This window comes from Citrus clementina, unplaced genomic scaffold (genome assembly GCF_000493195.1).
Source record: "Citrus clementina cultivar Clemenules unplaced genomic scaffold, Citrus_clementina_v1.0 scaffold_6, whole genome shotgun sequence".
NCBI classification, from domain to species: domain Eukaryota; kingdom Viridiplantae; phylum Streptophyta; class Magnoliopsida; order Sapindales; family Rutaceae; genus Citrus; species Citrus x clementina.
Window position 1 is genome coordinate 620758 of NW_006262139.1, and position 15574 is coordinate 636331.

Here is a 15574-nt window from a genome sequence, read left to right on the forward strand (position 1 = left end):
AGGGAAGGAGAAAAAGTCATTTACCTTGGCGATTATTAGTCTACATTAGTCCTAGGCAAGGGTAAAATTCTTCTCAAGCTTACATATGAAAAAATCATCTCACTGAGTAATGTACTCCACGTTCTTGAGATTGGATACAATCTAATGTTTGTTTTATATTGGGCAAAGCTGGGATCAAAGTGTCTTTTGAGGGTGACAAAATTGTAATGATAAAAAAATGAGATGTTTGTTGGGAAAGGGTATTGCTCTAGAGAACTCTTCAAACTCAATGTATTCAATATCATAATAAATGAAAAAGCTTCTTCTCCTACTAATGTTATTGACTCTATTAATCTTTGGCGTAAGAGACTTGGTCATGTGAATTTTTCTTATATTAAGAAAATGAAAGAACTTGGTTTACTATCTAGTTTAAGCTTGTCTAATGACAAATGCGAAGTGTGTGTGGAAGCCAAATGCACAAAGAAGACATGTAAACAAGTTCAACATAGAGAAATTGAACTTCTTAGTTTAATTCATAGTGACCTTGGTGATTTGAAATAGACCATGACCAGAGTAAGCAAAAGGTATTATATTACCTTTAATAATGATTTCTCAAGCTATACAAAAATATATATATTGAGAAATAAAGATGAAGCAGTTGAAAAGTTCTTAATTTATAAAAGTGATTTTGAAATCAATTTAATAAGAAAATTAAAAGATTAAGAACTGATAAAGGAGGTTAATATGATTCAAGTATGTTAAATGCTTATTGTGAGAATCATGATATCATTCATGAAGGGACACCTCCCTATTCACCTGAATCTAATTGTGTAGTTGAAAGGAAAAACAGAACTTTGAAGAACATGGTAAATGCCATGAAAATAAGTTCTGGGGCACCACTGAACTTGTGGGGGGAAGCGATATTGTCTGTTTGCCATGTTAAAAATAGAATACCTTGTTCGAAAATATGTAAGACACATTATGAATTATGAAGAGGCTATATGCCTAACTTATCATATCTCAAAGTGTGGGAGTGTCTTGCCAAAGTTTTAAAACTAGATCCTAAGAGAACATGGTTGGGACCAAAAACACTTCCAAGGTCAACAATTAAAAATAATTTACTTACCGAAACTGAAGAGTGGAGGAAAGAATTGCTAAAATTCTTTGAGAAAACTTTATGCATTAAAGGACGGATGAAAATAAAATTTGCAACTGGTGGCTTAAGTTCCTTAAAAAAAGAAGTTAAAGATAGTTATAAAAAGAGAAATTAAAAATAATTTCAGAAATTGGACAGTTTTGATAACTAAATTAATCATCATTCTTATGTGCACATGTTCCTTGAGTTAAAACTATAGATACTCTGCCCCCTATTAAAAGACATGAACAAATATCCACTCATAATTCAAATACAGAGGGGAAAAAATAAAATAAAATAAAATAAATGACGGACGCCCTACAATCGTGTAATCTAGGTGACAATGACGGTGAAACCATATCAATGAAACAAATTGGCAAACGTGACAAAATTATACACTTGTTGTTTAACTAAAATTCAAATAAACCAGAAGCTTGTCAAAATGTGATGAACTACATCATCCCTCATATAATGTTTGCAAATTTCTGCATAGTCCATAGGACAAGCTATGACCATCTTACTGTTGGATTAACAAATTAATAAAAAGACTACCTTACCCTTTAGAGTAATGAAAGAACAAAACATAAAGGTGGTAAAAGCTTCCTAGCAGTATCGAAGTCTTCAACAATCTTTTTCTTCTTTTTTTTTTTAATCACATGAAGATTTAGCGATTCAATCATCCAAGCACTTGACTTAAGCCATGACCATAGGCTCATTGTTAGCTTTACACAATAAGGGAGTCAAAAATACAAAACAAATTGCCGAAAAAAATTTAAATTAATAAGAAGAACTTGTTTATGTGTATAGTAAAAGGCTGAATGTTTTCATTCCTCTCCTCACATAACTTATTCACTATGGACACCTAGAGATTTAAAGGCTTATTGAATATGCAAAATGCAATCGAAATTACCAGCAAAAGTGTTGCAGTAAGATTTTATTTTCAGTTTTTTACATTTTGTTTTGCTCGAGAACTAGCAAAATTTAGATTGAGGGTTTTCGGTTGGCATAATTTATATCATATTTATTACCCTTAACTTATATTTGTTAGTTAATTAAGTTTAATAATTAATTGTAATTAGTTATTTTATAATAATGCTTAAATGGAGAATTATTATAGAATAACGGGGAGTTAAAGGAATTTAGGCGGTAGAACTAAGCGTATAAAATACTTTGTGCACTCTCTCACTAAAATTCAGTTTTGACGCAAAGCTAAGGGAATCCACTCTTAATAATAGAAGCCTTGAAGTCTTAGGTTCAAGTGCAGTGTGCAGTATTACCACATCGCAAGACTTCTAGTGCAGTGTGCAGTATTACCGCTTCGCAAAAGGCTTAAAATCCACTCACTTTCTCAAGTGGATCATGTCAACTTGCCTTGGCTTTTGTCAAGTGGCCTGCGATCATGTCAACTTTGCCTTAGCTTTTGTCAAGTGGCCAACGATCATGTCAAATTTCCTTAACAATTTGATAGTGGCCAACATTTATATTTTCTTCGCTTTTTCTTGTGAACAAACTGATAATGGCCGACATTTATATTTTGAAAATGACCAAGTCAAGTCTAGTTTCAAATTAAGGAAAAAAAAAATAAAAAGGGAAGAAAGGCGTCGTCTTTGTGTTATGTCTGAACTTGTCCTGTTGTCTTTGAATTTACAACTCTCAGAAGTAGGTGAAGCTCACATACAAAGGCAAGCCAAGGAAATTGCCTCCTCACTTGTAGAAATGAATACCCACTCCGTTTATTTTCCACCCATGCTTCTTTTTTTCATCACACTGTTGCATGTTGCAGCCTTTGAGGAGGGAGACCGTGCAGCCCTCCAGGCCTTTAAGTCAATGATTGCTCATGACCCTCAAAGAATCCTGAACTCATGGAATGATTCTCGCCATTTCTGTGAATGGGACGGCGTTACATGCGGTCGCAGGCACAGACGAGTCATAGCCCTTGATCTGATGTCAAAAGCCTTGAGTGGCTCATTGTCTCCTCATATTGGCAACCTCAGCTTCCTGAGAGAGATCAATCTTATGGATAACACTATCCAAGGTGAAATTCCTCCTGAATTTGGGCGTTTGTTCAGGTTAGAAGCTCTGTTTCTAGCAAATAATTCCCTGGTTGGGAAAATTCCAGCCAACTTGTCTTATTGTTCCAGGCTCACAGTACTATCTTTAGGACAAAACAAGCTAGTAGGAAGTATTCCATTTGAGTTTGTCTTTCTATACAAACTCAAAGGACTATCTTTACACAAAAACAATTTGACAGGAGGCATCTCTCCCTTTCTCGGGAATCTAACATTCCTCGAACTTGTGTCTCTATCTTACAACTCTTTTGAAGGAAATATTCCAGATTCATTGGGTCAATTGAAAGAGTTGAAAAGTCTTGCAATTGGCGTAAACAACCTCTCCGGTAAAATCCCTCCTTCCATTTGCAATCTTTCCTTCCTTGTCAATTTTTCGGTGTCTCAAAATCAAATCCATGGGAGTCTTCCATCATGTTTAGGTCTTAATTTTCCTAATCTCAAATTCTTCCAAATCGACCAAAACTTCTTCACTGGATCCATTCCTGTATCTTTATCCAATGCTTCAAAACTAGAAGTTATTCAAATTGCGAATAACAGTTTTTCTGGAAAATTTTCAGTCAATTTTGGAGGCATGAAAAATCTTTCACACCTAATTTTACAATCTAGTAATTTAGGAAGCGGGGAAAGTGATGAGATGGGGTTTATTAATTCTTTGGCCAATTGTAGCAAATTGCGAGTTCTAAGTTTTGGTAGAAATCAATTTAGAGGAGTATTGCCACATTCAATAACTAATCTGTCAAGTCAACTTCAAGTTTTGTTCCTTGGGTTTAATCAGTTATATGGAAGCATACCTTCAGGGATAGGTAACCTTGTTAACTTATATTTATTAGCGATGGAGCAAAACCAATTTATAGGCACAATTCCTCAAGAAATGGGTAAGCTTTTGAACTTACAGGGCTTGGATTTTGGAGGCAACCATTTCTCAGGGAAAATTCCTTCCACTCTAGGAAATTTGTCATCATTAAGTGAAATTGTATTAAGCAATAACAATTTATCCGGAGTCATCCCTTCTAGTCTTGGAAATTTGAAACGATTGGCACTTTTAGAAATGTCTGGAAATGACCTCAGTGGAACGATCCCAGAAGAGATTTTCAATATATCCTCTCTTTCAAATTCACTGATTTTAGCCCAAAACCACATTGTTGGATCTATATCTCCAAGAATCGGTAATCTAAAAGCTTTGAGGATTTTTGATGTGTCTAGTAATGACTTATCTGGTGAAATTCCAAGTGAACTTGGTCTTTGCTCTAGTCTTGAAGATATTTATCTAGTGGGAAACTACTTCCACGGATCTATTCCTTCATTTTTCAGTAATTTGAAAAGTATTAAAAAGGTTGATCTTTCTCGGAATAATTTGTCTGGCCCAATTCCAATATTCCTCGAGACTCTTTCTCTGGAATATCTTAACTTATCCTTCAATGATTTCGAGGGAAAACTACCAACAAAAGGAATTTTTGCAAATGCAAGTGCAATATCAATTGTGGGTTGTAATAGACTTTGTGGGGGCATACCTGAATTCCAGCTGCCCAAATGCACCGAGAATAAATCAAGTAGTCAGAAGATCTCTCGAAGATTGAAAATAATAATCTCAACTGTAAGTGCCTTTTCAGGACTAGTCATGGTGTCATTTTTCATTTTCTATTGGTACAAATGGAGGAGGGAGCCTTCCAGGCAACCTTCAAGACCAATGACAACAAAAACATTTCCAAAGATGTGTTATAAAAGCCTCTTCAAAGCGACTGATGGGTTTTCTTCAACACACTTGATTGGAGTGGGTAGCTTTGGCTCAGTGTATAAGGGATTACTTGATGAAGATGGAACTATTGTTGCAATCAAAGTGATTAACCTTCAACGCCAAGGAGCTTCTCAGAGTTTCAAGGCTGAATGCAAAGCCTTGAAAAATATCCGTCATAAAAATCTTGTCAAGGTCATAACTTCATGCTCAAGTATTGATTTTCAAGGTAATGACTTTAAGGCTATTGTTTATGAGTACATGCTAAATGGGAGTCTTGAAAAATGGTTGCATCCAGAAGCAGTTGCACAAAGAGATGAAGAAATTGAAATTCAGAAACTCACCCTTCTTCGGAGAATAAGTATCGCAATTGATGTGGCATCTGCACTAGACTATCTTCATCACCACTGCCAAGAACCAATTCTCCATTGTGATCTAAAGCCAAGCAATATCCTTCTCGATAATGACTTGACTGCTAAAATTGGTGATTTTGGACTAGCTAGAATTTTTCATCAAGCAGTCTCAAATCCAGCTTTAACCAGCTCCGTTGGTGTAAGGGGAACAATTGGCTATGCAGCCCCAGGTTATAACTTATATTCTATTTCATAATTTATATATTTTGTCTTTTAATTTCTTTTTGCAACTCCTAACTTCTTAATAAATCTTATATTGAATGGCAGAGTATGGCCTTGGAAGTGAGGTGTCAACAAATGGAGATGTTTATAGTTATGGAATATTGCTATTAGAAATGGTGATAACAAAAAAACCCACAGATGTTATGTTTGAGGGGGACTTGAATCTTCACAACTTTGCAAGAATGGCCTTGCCTGATCGTGTGATGGATATTGTGGATCCCATACTTCTAAATGATGGTGAAATTTTGATTAGCACTGATAAACATAAGCAAAGGCAAGCAAGAATCAGTAGCAGATTAGAATGTCTCATTTCTCTAATTAGAATTGGAGTTGCTTGTTCAATGGAGTCACCGCAAGATCGAATGAACATGACAAATGTTGTCCATGAGTTACAATCGGTCAAGAAAATTCTCCTTGAATGTGAAACTATTCAACAAGCAAACAAATATAACTAGATGATACAATATTCTCTTGTAGCTTTTGTCGAAGTGAAATAAATTTACATTGTATCTTTGTGAGAGTTAAAAAAAAGGCTCATTACTTTGTTTTATGTCTTTTTCAGTCATAGTCTTATGAATCACAAGGCAACAAAGTTAAAAGCTTCATCAAACCGAAGAAAGTGAAATTTGATCTTAGACAAAATAAGATGGAATATTGCTATTAGAAATGGTGATAACAAAAAAACCCACAGATGTTATGTTTGAGGGGGACTTGAATCTTCACAACTTTGCAAGAATGGCCTTGCCTGATCGTGTGATGGATATTGTGGATCCAATACTTCTAAATGATGGTGAAATTTTGATTAGCACTGATAACCATAAGCAAAGGCAAGCAAGAATTAGTAGAAGATTAGAATGTCTCATTTCTCTAATTAGAATTGGAGTTGCTTGTTCAATGGAGTCACCGCAAGATCGAATGAACATGACTAATGTTGTCCATGAGTTACAATCGGTCAAGAAAATTCTCCTTGAATGTGAAACTATTCAACAAGCAAACAAATATAACTAGATGATACAATATTCTCTTGTAGCTTTTGTCGAAGTGAAATAAATTTACATTGTATCTTTGTGAGAGTTAAAAAAAAGGCTCATTACTTTGTTTTATGTCTTTTTCCGTTACAGTCTTATGAATCACAAGGCAACAAAGTTAAAAGCTTCATCAAACCGAAGAAAGTGAAATTTGATCTTAGACAAAATAAGGTTGCAGGAGGGAATAGTAATTTTATCACACATGTATAATTGTATAGGTTTATAACAAAAATTTTGGCAGCATGTAGAGGCAGAAGCAATTAGATTTCAAGTCCAAGTTGCTATTGCCTTTGATGATGATAGAGTCAGATGCTATGAAAATATTGTAAATTTGATAAAAGGTAATGAAAGCAGTTCTAAAGAGATCTTTGTCTAGTTTTAGAAATTCAATGAAGAGATGATAACAATGTAACACCCCAAAAATTACCCATGAAAACACAAGGGTAAAATTGGAATGAAACCTCACATCATTTATTCTTATTAATAAATCTCAAGATAAACAACTATTATTCATACTTCAACTGAATCCTTACATAAAACATATGAAATAAACTCTCCAAAGTAAAGTCTCTAATCCAAAATAAAAAGTCTAACCAAATTTAATCTTTAAAGCAACTCCAAAGATCCACTAAGAAAAATTCTCCATCTAAGCACCCAAGCCACATTTCTAATCAATCTGCAAAATATTATAGACGAGGGGTGAGCCGTCAACTCGATAAGCAAATCCATGCACAATATTTGAAAACCTTTGTCAAGAATCGTTAAACATTTTATATCTTCATTTAGCATAAGGGGTGGATTCATATAAAAACATTTATAAAAACATTAAAGCGTAAACATTGGTAGCTCATGCCTCGTAGTCATCATCATTCATCATTCATCATTTAGGGTGTTATACCCCGCATTGTTCCTCATTCAGGGTACTATACCCCACATTGTTCGTAACATCCTTGTGCACAAGATCATCATCATACCAGCAAGCTGGCCATAACATTTCATAACATCATAACATTAACATCATATACATTGCTACGGACTATGAGCCAAAACATTTTTGAATCCACCATACATTCTTTCATAAATAGCATTTAAAGTCTTCTAAAACATTTAAGAGCCTTTCTTTAATCATTTAATTCTTTTAGAAAATTCTTTAAGAAAACATTTTGTTTAAGAAAACTAATTTCTTAAGAAAAATTCATTTTAAAATAATTTTATATAAATTCATTTAAAAGTGTTTTTATTTTACAAAATTCATTTAAATATTTTAGAAATCAGTTTTGTAAAAATTTCCATTTAAACATAATTTTTGTAACATAAATTGCATTTATTATAAAGCACATCATGCATGAATCTACTTACCTCGATCCGTAGCAATCAATTCAATACCTCAAGAACAACCAACGAGCTCACCCACGTCCTAAAATCATCATAAAAAATATTCTTATCAATATCAACTCTAACCTTAAACATAATCCCAATCATCCTTAAATCATATACACTAATACTACCTTAATACTTATACATATTCTAAACATATCCTATACTTATGAGTATCCTACACATGCTGATTTTTAATAACCTATACACATGTCGGAAAACCATGAAAATTTACAGAGGCACTGTGAACATGCATAGCATTGCATACAATATTTCACAAAAAATCAGCACACGTCAAAATCGAGTCAGAATATTGACCTTTCACCAAAGTAACAAAAACTGTCCAGCACTGACCAAAACAATCATTTTCCACTTAGAAAATTCATAAAATATTCTTTGGTACTCGAAATAATATGCTTCTTTTTTCTAATTACAGAAGACACATTCAAAAAGCATATAATTAAAATTCATAATTTTTGGACTCCTGAAACTATTTGAAAACGTTTTATTTCCGAGAACATCTAACCCGTCCAGAAAATTCCAGATTTGAAAACAGAATTTCAAAAATTCGTATCTTTTATTTTACATGCCCAAAAATCGTGATTCCAGTTTTTAAAGACAGAGGAAAGATTGAAATTGCATTATAAAATCCTAACATGGCCTGTAATATTCATAAACTAGCCCAACTGTTACACGTTTCAGCTTCTGAAATTCTGGAAAACAGTTTCCAGATTTGCAGCAGCCATATGTTACGATTTTTAGTAATTCAACCATAAAGAATAAAACTACGAAATTAAATATGCAAGCATAGGAGACATAGATCTGTTGGCACAAAAATCGCCATAATTTTAAAGGATGTGTAACCTTATACAAAAATTTCCAGAGTTGAGAACCCCTAAACCCTATACCCTAAACCTTAAACCAGTAACCCAACTTCGAAAACCCATAACAATTTGCATACTCAGACGATTTCAACACAAAACCTATCAATGGAAAGCCTAGGATGTCTAGTTACATGACATGTAAGATATTCACGTGATTCTAACTAAAGAAAATGATTTCAAGCAAGGAATAGAGACTGTTCATATCATCACAACATTACAAACACACATATAATACCCAAATCATACTACAAGTAATTAAAGGCAAACAATTCCATAAAAATAAATCATATAAGTCGAAGAAATACTAAATACTTTAAGGCAAACACTAACAAAGGAAGTGATAAAACTTTCTTTTCGTTCTCCAAAGACTTATATTTCCTTCTTTTCTTTCTAGGGTTTGTAACGGTGTAAAAAAATAAAAGAGGGCTTCTTAAAAAGATGGTTTTCTCTTAAATACTTGGTAATTAATAAATATTTAAAAAAAAACTAATAACTTACGTAACTTATTTAAAACAATCCGATAAATTTTACTCACACACAAACACTCAATAATAACTATCCTACTCAATTTAATAAGGGCAAAAGAGGAAAAATAAATAAATAAAAATTGGGCGTTACAAACAATGTAATTGTTTAGCTTATAGAAGAGCTAAACTGAGCTCAGTTATATATATTGAAACGACCCGCCCCGAATCTCCCTCGGGCGAGTCAATCTAGTCTCATCAAAATGGACTTGATAATAATATAATTAGTAAGGATTCTGTCGAAAATTCGACAGAGTCTCCTTTATATATATATCACTCCCAATCTATAAATATGTAAGACAAACACTCCCAATATAATTCAATATACAACAAACTCCAGTGATCAACATCTTCAACCAAAATGCTGAGTTTTATATCTCCAGAGTCTCAAAAGATAATATTATAACTAATATTAATATCTCAGTTTATTCTTAATCCCCAAAGAATAATATAACAAAAATTATACAATCCCAAAAGAACAAGATGACCAAGATGTCTTAACAAAAACATCTATATCTTCTAACACCATCACGTGGCCAAGACTCAAAATATATTTACAATCGGTGGGTCAGTCTGGTGTACCTGCAACCTCCTGGTGAGGGGGGAAAATAATAATAAAAAACGGGGTGAGTTTAAAACTCAGTGAGATCAGTGAGTGGATAATAGTTTTTGAAATTAATTTTTACTTTAAAAGAAATAATCATATCATTTTCAAACACGATTTCATCAAACCATATGAGAGAAACCAGTAGTAAATCATTTAACATTTAAATCATATTACTAACCATGAAAAGCATATATAATATTGTACCAAATAACCATGGAAATCATATCACAATATCATATAAAATACACAAATCTGAAAATAATCTCCAAATAAGTACCCAGGGAAATAATCTCGTCACATCCGGACCTTAACGGACGGGTAATGACATACTATCTGGGTACTGTCATGCCCTGGAGCTACACGGATAGACAGAGAAATACCATCTCATATCTCATCATATCTGTGCATGCATAATCTAGTCCCCAAAGGACAAAAGCACCCAAGCACAAAGGCATGTATCTCGTCTGTATCTCAATATCTGTCTGTATCTAATATCTGTATCTCTGTAATCATCATACCACATGCATATGCCCCCAAAAGGCAGAAACGCCCAAACACACGGCCCAAAGCCTCTATGTGTGGTCAGACAGGCCCCAAAGGCCTATCATCTCATCTCATCTGTATCACTGTATCTAGAGGGAATGGTACTGTCCAATGCTTTTAAAAACAATCTCTATATTCATATAGATGTATATTCTAATCATACTTTAAATCATATATTTCTTTTCATTATCACATCTAAATCCACTTTTCTCATCTTTAAAATACTATTATATTTCATTCAAAGTCGACACGGAAAACTATTGACCAAACATTTTAATATAATATTAATGCGTGTATAAAATCCATTTCGAGGAAATCATTAAATCAGAACATTTAAAATACTTATTTTGCAAACATGCTTTACTATCATAATTAACTATGAAAATAGGTTTTATATATTCCACTCACAGTGACGGTGTTCACGCTCGGTTATCGTCCACGTCCGCGGACCAGTTCTCGTTCGCGGATCCTCCTAAATCAAGGAAACAACATAATTTTTTTTCGTAAATCAGAATTACGACTAAATTTATGCAATAAACTCGAAACGAACATCTATCCATAAATTTACAACTCCCGTGTCGATAAAATTACTAAAATGCCCTCGAGTCCGTAAATCATTAAAATACTTCGAAATCATAAATCACCGAATTACCCTCGGAATCGTAATTACACCCAATCCTCAATTTTAGGAATTACTAAAATATCCACAGGCTCAGAAATTACAAAATCGCCCTCAGAGTGTGAAATTACCGAAATGCCCTTGCCGGTCAACGGTCACCGAAAATTGGTCAACGCTGGCTGGGAAGCTCAAGTCTGAAAGTTCCAATCACGCTGAGTTCAATGGTACCGGCGGTGAGCTACAACGCGCGGCAATGACGCTGGAATCTAGCTCGACAGTCGTGAATTCCAACAATTGACCGGCGGCAAAACAGTGACTCTCGGTGGCTATGGATGGTCGGAAATGTAAGAGGGAGTCGTGAGGAATAAAATCCAACCGGTGGTGTCACCCAAAACCGGCGAAAATCCTGACAGAACAAAGTGAAACAGTCGTGGGTTTTCAAGCTTCGATTGCCGGCGTTCCGGTTGGTTTTCGGCGGTGAGGATGGCAGGGGAACGACGGCCGACTTCTAAGCTTCATATCGGTACCAAGCTTTGCTTCCTTACAAGATCAACCATTGCCTAGGACCTTGAACAAGATTAATCAAGTTGTTAATTTGCAAGACTCAACCCAGAAACCTTAAAGTAATAATTCTCAGAATTGCCAACCAAGATTATAGACAGAGATTAAAGAAAAAACAACTCACAAAGCAACAAGAAATAAAGATTTATGTGGTTCAGTTGTTCCAATAATGGCACAACTTACATCCACGAGAGAGGCCTTTTGATTAGTCTTTTATTGATTATCAAGGGAAAATCTATTACAAAGAGATACAAGTGAATACAAAGAATCCTCTCGAACCAATCCTCCTATTTCTCTCCTTCCTATCACTCTAGAAATCATCGTCTCTAAGTGGCTGCGTTACTTAGCTTTATAACTACATCACTAACAAGAATCATGAACCCAGATTGCACAACTTCCTGACACGTGGATAACAGAAATAACGATCTTGAGCTGAAGCTGGTCACATGCCTCTCACATGTATCACTTAAAGATGCTCCAAACAACATGTCTGGGCTGTCGTTTTGAAGTTAATTGGTTATAAGTGAAACATGTGCTTTCTCACGTGACCTTAGCTTATGACTTCCATATTAAATGTTGTCGTTTTAACCTCATGAGTTTGATTCACTAACGCACTTCACAATTCTCCACCTTGAATTAATACTCCCAATCATACTCCTTCTCCATCAACAACATCTTTAAAAGCTACTTAACCCAGTTATGTTCAAGCATAGCTTGAACTTGGCTGTTGGAACAACTTTAGTAAGCATATCTGTAGAATTTTGGCATGTATGTATTTTGACTAGTTTGATAGCCCTTTTTGAGACTTCATATATGATAAAATGAATCTTTATATCTATATGCTTAGTTTTCTCAGGATGTGTTGGATTATTACTCAAGTGAATTGCACTTGAGCTATCATAGAAGACTGGCACTGACCTCTGCATTTTTCCCAATTCTGACACCAATCCCTTAAGCCATGATGCTTATTTTACAGCTTCAGTTGCAGCTGTATATTCAGCTTCTGTAGTTGAAAGAGCAACTACATAATGCAGTGTAACTTTCCAATTAATCAAACATCTATTGAGCATAAACACATAACCAGTCAGGGACCTTATTCTATCCAAATCTCTAGCATAGTCTGAGTCTACATAACCCCAAAATCCATCTTTTTTGCATGTGTTTCTCTCATACACTCATCCACAATTCAAAGTACCATTTAGATACCTCATAATCCACTTAACAGCCATCCAGTGTTCTTTTCCAGGTGAGGCCATATACCTGCTTACAACACTAATAACATGTGTAATATTAGGCCTAGTTAAGACCATTGCATACATTAAACACCCCATTGCATTTGTATAAGGGATTTTAACCATTTCATGCTTTTCTTCTTCTGTTGTTGGACACTATGAACAGCTAAGTTTGAAGTGTGAGGCCAAAGGTGTTTGTACTAGTTCGGAGCTATTCATCTAATAGGTGGCAAGTACTTTCTTTAGATATCTTTCTTGTGACAGAAACAACATACCATCCTTCTTGTTCTTTTTTATCTCCATCCCTAATATCTTTTTAGCCCTGCCCAGGTCCTTCATATCAAATTCAGAATTAAGCAATAGCTTTAGATCATCAATGACTTCCATGTCCTTACTTGCTAATAACATGTCATCGACATATAATAGCAAATACACATATGCACTGCCCTTCATTACGTTATAATAAACACAGCAGTCATAATTGCTGCACTTGTTGAATCCATTTGTCACCATGAATTCATCAAATCTTAGGTACCATTGCCTTGGGGACTGTTTTAACCCATATAATGATTTCTTCAACAAGTAAACATGATCTTTCTTCAAAGGGTCTTCAATTCTTTTAGGTTGAGCCATAAGTATTTCTTTTTGGAGTCTACCATGCAAGAAGGCAGTCTTGACATCAAGTTGACCAAGTTCCATGTCTTCAACTGCAGTTAAGACAATAATCACCCTTATGGATGCATGTCTGATAGTAGGAGAAAAAACTTCTTTAATCCACCCATTCCTTTTGTGTGTACCCCTTTGCAACCAGCCTTGCCTTGAATCTTTTAGGTTCTAAACTAGTCAAGCCTTTTTTAACTTTGAAGATCCATTTGCACCCAACCACTCTTCTATTTGCTGGCCTCTTAACCAATTCCCAAGTTTCATTATTGTATAAAGAAGACATTTCTTCATCCATAGCCTTTTGCCAATTTTCCTTATGAGGACCCTATGTAGTCTCTTTAAAGGTCTTTAGTTCATCAACTTCAATGTCTTATGCAGCTGCTAAAGGAAAAGCAATTATGTCTGCATAACTAAACCGCTTAAGTGGCCTTATGGTTTTTCTCATCCTATCCCTGGTGAGTTAATAACTTATTTCCTAAGTACATGATTATGACTGTGTTTGTTGATAAGTTTCCAATGTGTTATCTGCATCACTATCAACATCTTGAGAATCTAAAGCTTTCTTGATGCCTCCATGACTAGATGCCTCCACCTTAAACTCCACTACCTCAGAATTCTTTGTGCCAGAGTTTGTTCCCTCAATAGTCTGCCTTTTCACTATTAATTCATATTCATTAAAAATGACATCTCTGCTTATTATGCATTTAGGGGGATTTAAATCAATACAGTAGATTTTATACCCTTTCACCCTTTCTAGGTACCCTATGAATACCCCTTTCGATGTTCTAGGTACAAGTTTTCTTTGTCTAACATGAACATAAGCAAAACAATCAAAGGCTTTCATGTTACCATAGCTAGCTGGTTTACCCCCCTCCCCACACTTCAAAAGGTATTTTAAATCCTATAGCAGATGAAGGGCTTAAATTCACTAGATATGTTGTTGTCATTAATATTTCTACCCATAGGGACTTAGGTAGCTTAGATTGAATGAGCATACATCTTACTCTTTCCATAAATGTCATATTCAATCTCTCTGCCAACCTATTCTGTTGAGGATTCAACCTCACAGTTCTGTGCCCAACTATGCCCTCTTTTGCACAATAGCTCTCAAACTGCTGGTTATAAAACTCTAACCTATTATCTACCATTAGCTTTTTAACCTTCTTAACCCTCTTACCAGTTTGATTTTCAACCAAACTTTTCCACTCTTTAAATTTTTCAAATACTTTATCCTTATTCTTTAAAGCATAAGACTAAACCTTCCTTGAAAAATCATTAATGATGGTAACAAAATATCTTTTTCCACCTAAAGATAGTTCTTGAGCTGGTCCCAATGATCATAATGTACATAGTCAAAGATAGCATTTGACTTATGAACTGATCTGTTAAAGCTCGATCTTGTTGACTTACCCAACACACAGTCTTCAGAGAACTCTATAATGCCTATCTCATCTCCTTCTAGTACACCCTGTTTTCAAGCTCCTTGAGTCCCATTTCACTCATATATCCCAACCTAAGATGCCATAACTTAGTTTTATCTATGTTGCTATCTATAGAAACACCAGATTCCCCAACTTTGACTTCACCATTCAATTCATAAACACCATTTCTTCTAGTACCTTTTATAACAGTAGTAGAGCCATTCATCACCCTTAGATTACCTGATTCAAGCTGAACAGTATACCCTATTTAATCAAGCATCCCTAAAAAAATCAAGTTTCTTTTCAAATCAGTTACATGCTTGACTTGTTTGATTTCCAGCACAGTTCTATCATGTAATTTAAGTCTTACATTCCCCAAACCAATTTCTCAACGTATGGCATTATTTCCCATCATTACTCTACCCCTATCAAACTTTTGATACTCAGTAAAGTAACCAATAAAATGACTCATTTGAAATGTGTATCCTAAACCTAAAATCCATTTACCTTTTTCGTTACTATCTGTTGCAACACAGACACCAGCAGACTCATACCCTTCATCTTC

At 34.7% G+C, this 15574-nt stretch overlaps 1 protein-coding gene across 1 annotated transcript in view; it reads left to right on the top strand.

The window, feature by feature from the left end:
- Window positions 1-15574, top strand: part of LOC18038147 (probable LRR receptor-like serine/threonine-protein kinase At3g47570) — a 96847-nt gene that overhangs the window by 44961 nt on the left and 36312 nt on the right. The window contains exons 4-6 of the mRNA XM_006428209.2: window positions 5046-5498; window positions 5596-5970; window positions 6197-6340. Coding sequence (XP_006428272.2) covers window positions 5046-5498; window positions 5596-5970; window positions 6197-6340 — 972 coding nt within the window. The remainder of the gene's footprint in view (window positions 1-5045; window positions 5499-5595; window positions 5971-6196; window positions 6341-15574) is intronic.